Consider the following 6,068-nt stretch of genomic DNA (forward strand, 5'->3'; position numbering starts at 1 on the left):
GACGCAGTGTATGTCACGCATCCTTGTACGCTGACCACGTTGTTGTATTCCTCAACCCAGATCCCCAGGAATGCGATATCATTCTGTGCCTCCTGATGTTCTTTGGCGTTGCTACAGGTCTGCACATGAAAAGCTGACGAGATAGCGGTCATCACGCAGCACCTGACCTGTCTGATCCAAGAATTTCCCATCAGGTATCTTGGAATCCCCCTCTTGATCTGGGGAGCCGGGCTTAGGCTCCTCTCCGTGTACAGTTTCTGTTGTTGTTTTAGCTTTTCTTTTCAGTAGCCTAGGTAGTTTAGGCTCCTGTCCCTGTATAGTTTCTGTTTTTGTTTTAGCTTTTCTTTTCAGTAGCCTAGGTAGTTTTTTCTTAGCTTACTCGCTTCTTTCTATTTTCTCCGGTTGAACTGTTTGCTTCATTTCAAGGCTCTTCGTCTTAACACAAAAAGACACGCAGTCTTGTGCATGTTTGATAAAAGAATGTTCAAAGAGCAAACTGGTATTGTATTTATTAAAAACATGCATCAATCTCGAGACCAAAAGAAAGGCTATTACAATATTATAATTTATCTCCTCCCTTCTATGTAACTGCAGAAGGCTATAGTTTGCTATGCAAATAAGTACATCACAATATCACATACCGGTGTAAGCTAATTTCATACATTCATCAGATATATGAGCCACCTTCAGTGAATAGACTAATTGAGTTGCAAAGACACCAAGTTTCTGATAATCCTGACAGCATTTTTAATGGTACTGTAATAAAAATGCCAGGCGTAACTAGTGGCTAGTGATATCTCCATAGCAACATAGCCTAACACAAGGCTCTTCCTCTAAACAATCGCACTAAAGGTACCCATTTTAAGCTATTTTTAGCACATTCCAGGAATTAAGGACTTACCAGTCCTCATATATTCAGGAGGAGTGAATGCCAAATTGGTGCTGTAACTTTTGCCATCCCGACTGTTCTTCATTAGGCCGAAACATGAAAGCCTAGGGTTGCAGTCCTGCAGGGTGTCAACTGTTAACAATCTAGAAAGTTGCAAGCATACTGACATTGGCAGGGTGATGTCTACATTTAAATAAAAGTACACATGATACTCACATCATCAAACAGAACTCTATAGGCATTAAGATCATGATAGAGAGCCCGCTCCTTGCTTATGCAGTAGTCTAAAGCCTCGGCAAGATACAGAACAACCCGTAATCTCATGGGCCATACCATTGCCTGTGACTCCCCTGTGAAATGGCAAATGTGATGTGAAATAAGAATCACATTTTGATCAACATAAAAGGAATAACTGGGCAAGGCATAAGTAGTACTGTATAACAGTCGTTATCTGTAAATGTGATAGGAATTACAGTGGAGTGGAAAAATGCTTCTTTTTATGGGTGTATTGTTAGCATGAGAAAGATTTCAGAAATACAGGAAATAACAATCAACATAGTCTCTTTTATTTGCTGCAATCAAGCTTCCAATTTATTATGCACATGTTCAGTTAAGTACATTTTCAGCACAGGACTATGTGGAAACTGCTAAATACTCTTCATGCAAGCTATCCATAAAAAATCATAATTGCAGCCTCCTACAGAAACATTCTCAACCACGACTTTGGTGGAACTAAAAGGGGGAATAGATGAAATTAACAAGCTTTCTTCATGAGGACATGGTTACAACATCAAAGAGATCAACTCACAATGGAACAGATGCTTCGCCAGTGTGTCGTTGGGCATGTACTCAGCAACAAGTAATCTTTCATCGGCTTCACAGCAACAACCAAGCAAATTTACGATTCTTTTGTTCCGGAGCTGGCCAACAGACTTCGCTTCTTCCTGAAAGCATAGAACCATTTCCCAAGGGTCAGTCCCTGGGGTTCTGAATGTTGCACTGGACCAGTTGCAAAATTTGAAGAAAGATTCTAGTCCAGACAAAAGGAGACAATTTGCATTATTCTGAACTCCCTTTTGGGTTGAAGCTAGCAGATGCAGAGTAAGAGAAATTCGGTAGCTAAATGTAGCAGCTGGTGCATGTAAACTATTTTGGGAGCCAAAAATACAGGTGATAAATACTTGTATTTCATCTACAAGCTGTATTTATATACCCAAGAAAAGCAACACGTGCCGTTCGAAAACCACCAAAATGCGTGTGGATGACTCTATTTCCAGGATGGACGATAAAACCAGCGAGACAATAAAAAGTGGAGTCTTGTGGATACTCAAGGGATTCCCACCCACCATGAACTGGCGCGGGTCGGGCCAGGCAGAGCGGCTGAAGCGCTTGACGGCGATACGGCGCTGGGCGTCGAGCTTGCCCTTGTAGACGACGTTAGGCGCCTTGTCGCCGCTTTCGGAGATGATGTTCTCGGCGGTGAAGCCCGAGGTGGCGAGGCGCAGCTGCTGGAAGGTGAAGTCCTGGAATGGCGGGAGGTCGTACCGGTCCCCCGCCGCCCCCTCCTCCCCATCTGAAATTTCCTCAATCAGCACACGGGCAGGAAGGATGCTCGAGATCAGAATAGAAACCGATCGGGGACGCACCGGCGGCGTCGGGCTTGAGCTTGAGGTCGTCCACCCCGTTGCGATCGGACTCGCGGCAGCAGCAGCAGCACAGCAGCCTCCACGGCGGCGCCCCCATTTTCCAAGAAACCGAAAGCGGGGGCGGGGAGATGGTCTTGGCGGATCTGGGGAAGCGAAGTGCGCGAGGGGACACGGAGTGGGGGGCAGGTAAGGTGGGTTGACGACGAGGCGGCGGGCGCGGGTAGTGGGGCGGGGGCGGGGGCGGGGTAGGCACGCGCGGACTTGTTCTTCTTCAACCTCCTTTTTCGGTTGATTCGGCTCGAGATTTTCGCTTTCCCGCACGCCTAACGAGACTTTTGAGTTGGAGCTGGCGAGTATGAACTCCTCCTCATTTTTGTTTTGCTCGCGGGATCCACGCGGAGAGGACCCAGGACCAGGAAGCCATCGCCATGGCGTAGCGACGGGAGCACCTTTGTGACGGGAGTGGGGGCGGACTTTGACAGCGGTAGTTCCAGATATTTTAGCCGGGGCATCTTCAACTCGAACTCGTAAAGATAATGGAGATCAGTCCGCGGTTATGGACGAGGGAGAAAGCTATCCAACACTGCATGCATATATTTTAAACTATTTTCCAACAAATCGAATGAAATTCGGGCAAACAAAGCCGAATTTCATATAAACATGCTGGATTCGTACAAACGGATAAAAACGGTTATATTTTGAACATATTTTTAACTACTTTCTCCGTCTTAAAATGTAAGATAGTGTCAAAAAAGTCTTGTATTTTGGGACGGAGGGAGTAAAAATCTAAAACTATGTACACGTACGGTCGTGTGAAGCTCCGTTCCCACGATACGGATACACTACATTAGTCTACGACCGGTCATGACAGATCTCTTTGTCTTTCTTATGTCCGACAGCCTGCTAACCTGACTGCCGGGAGCCCCAGAGGCATATTCTTTCCCATATCTTTCTTATGACCGGCTGCGTCGCTCATTAGAGTTGCAAAGAGAATGCTTCAATCGGAGAGGATGGGTGTGCAGGCGGGTACCCAGAATTGCCACACTAGAAAAGTCTTCAAAATCATCATGCTACCTAAGAGCATCTATAACCACAATTTTCTAAAAAAATAATGGGGAAACTTTTAATTTATTTATTTTCAATCATGGTAGTACAACGAACACCAGAAATAATAAAGATTTCATTCAGATCCGTAGACCACCTAGCGACGACTATTAGCACTGAAGCGAGTCGAAGGCGCGACGCCATCGTCACATCTCCCTTGTCGGAGCCCGACACAACTTGTAGTAGACAGTCGGAAAGTCATCGTGCTAAGGCCCCATAAGACCAACACACCAGTACAACAACCGCCGTGGATGAAGAAGAGTGTAGGTTGAAAGGATCCAACCTGAAGACACTCGGACAAAGATGAATAAAGACCGGATCCGGGCAAAGCACTAACTGAATCCCACGAGATCCGCCGGATACACACTTCCACTCACCCTCTGACGATACTAGACGCACCACCGGGATAGGGGCTAGGCGGGGGAAATCTTATTCCATCTTCAAGGAGCTGTCGTCGTCTCGTCTTACTGAGCAAGACACAAAACCTAACAAAACTTGAAGAAGCACCTAACAACGGAGCCCTCCCGCTGGTAAGGTCTGGGATCCACCACGCACACATGGCCCTAAGGCCACATGAGACGTGGTAGATCGGCGGCGCTGCCGACGGGAAGCAGAAATCCTAGCCCCCACGCCCTAGCCGCTGGTTGCCACTCGCCCCCTACATACAATCCAATCCACCCATCGGATCCTATTCTACTCCGGCGAGCTCGCATCATCACCCAATCTACATCAACAATCTGTTCCTCTACTAACCATGGCCTTGGCGGATCTCAGCTTCGATATCGGTTAGGACTTTGCAGCCGAAGTGTTGAGGAAATGGGGGGTTCCAATCAATTATGAAGAAGACAAAGATCTTGAAGAATTTCTCCTTGTGGCTGAGTTCACTAGATCATAGATCAGACTCACGGAAGAATCTGTAAGATTTTCAATGTCATCTAAAGAGGTTGGTTTCTCGATCATCGAGGGAGGTAACATTTCTCTACCCCTCCTCAATGTCAACTTCCTACTTTGGGTAACGATGGGCCGAATTCTTGTTGGGAGCTCGATCAATATCTCCAAGAGAAAGAGGATGCATGGACTCATATCTTTCGTCGTCATCCTAGGAAATCTTACCTTCAAGCTCTTAGAACACCTAGTTTCTACCATGATCAGATCAAAAATAATTATAGATCCTCTGCTGCTCATGGGGGGATTTCAAACTAAACTTCATCATCGGGTCAAATTCGACTCATAGGAGCTAATGCCATCAATAGAGCGGTTACCAGTAACAAAGCGGGATTAACGCATTTTCAAAACCGCCCACAGGAATCTTCATGTCTTTGGTGTCACTCATCTGGTCACGCTCGGCCCAATTGCACAAATCGGATTAACTGTAGAGCCTGCAAACGTTGGGGCCATGTTGCTAGGGACTGTTTCTCCCAAGCCCAGCCCAACCTGTCGTGGTTTTGTCACAACAGATGCCCTTGAAAAAGACTTAGATGTGAGGCCATCGCAGCTAGGTAGTAGCTTGAATGGGGTTGTACAAAATCGAGAGATATGAGTTTACCTAGGTTCGTTTTGGGGAACGTAGTAATTTCAAAAAAAATCCTACGCACACGCAAGATCATGGTGATGCATAGCAACGAGAGGGGGAGAGTGTGATCTACGTACCCTTGTAGATCGACAATGGAAGCGTTTGGTTGATGTAGTCGTACGTCTCCACGGCCCGACCGATCAAGCACCGAAACTACGGCACCTCCGAGTTCTAGCACACGTTCAGCTCGATGAAGATCCCCGGACTCCGATCCAGCAAAGTGTCGGGGAAGAGTTCCGTCAGCACGACGGCGTGGTGACGATCTTGATGTACTACCGTTGCAGGGCTTCGCCTAAGCACCGCTACAATATTATCGAGGACTATGGTGGAAGGGGGCACCGTACACGGCTAAGAATATGATCACGTGGATCAACTTGTGTCTATGGGATGCCTCTTGCCTCCGTATATAAAGGATCCAAGGGGGGGTGCGGCCGGCCCTAGTAGAAGGCGCGCAGGAGGAGTCCTACTCCTACCGGGAGTAGGACTCCCCTCCCTTTCCTTATCCAATTAGGAGAGGGGGGAGGAAGGGAGAGAGGAGAGGGGGTCCAATTCGGACTAGGGGGAGAGGGGCGCGCGGCCTGCCCTCGCAGCCCCTCCTCTTCTCCACTTTAGGCCCATGAGGCCCATTAAGCCCCCGGGGGGTTCCGGTAACCCCCGGTGCTCCAATTTTATCCGAAACTTCCCCAGAACACTTCCGGTGTCCGAATATAGCCGTCCAATATATCAATCTTTATGTCTCAACCATTTTGAGACTCCTCGTCATGTCCGTGATCACATCCGGGACTCCGAACTAACTTCGGTACATCAAAACTCATAAACTCATAATATAACTGTCATCGAAACCTTAAGCGTGCGG

General features: G+C 47.3%; 1 protein-coding gene across 1 annotated transcript in view; it reads right to left on the minus strand.

Moving 5' to 3' along the window:
* The window catches only part of LOC123147687 (probable serine/threonine-protein kinase BSK3), a 9,367-nt gene extending 6,399 nt beyond the window's left edge, over positions 1-2,968 (minus strand). Inside the window, exons 1-5 of the mRNA XM_044566958.1 lie at positions 2,536-2,968; positions 2,236-2,462; positions 1,698-1,833; positions 1,106-1,239; positions 902-1,007 (exon numbers count right to left, since the gene is read on the minus strand). Coding sequence (XP_044422893.1) covers positions 902-1,007; positions 1,106-1,239; positions 1,698-1,833; positions 2,236-2,462; positions 2,536-2,632 — 700 coding nt within the window. The 5' untranslated portion in view covers positions 2,633-2,968. The remainder of the gene's footprint in view (positions 1-901; positions 1,008-1,105; positions 1,240-1,697; positions 1,834-2,235; positions 2,463-2,535) is intronic.
* Between the last annotated feature and the right edge of the window lie 3,100 nt (positions 2,969-6,068).

Source organism: Triticum aestivum, chromosome 7A (genome assembly GCF_018294505.1).
Source record: "Triticum aestivum cultivar Chinese Spring chromosome 7A, IWGSC CS RefSeq v2.1, whole genome shotgun sequence".
In the NCBI taxonomy this organism is placed as follows: domain Eukaryota; kingdom Viridiplantae; phylum Streptophyta; class Magnoliopsida; order Poales; family Poaceae; genus Triticum; species Triticum aestivum.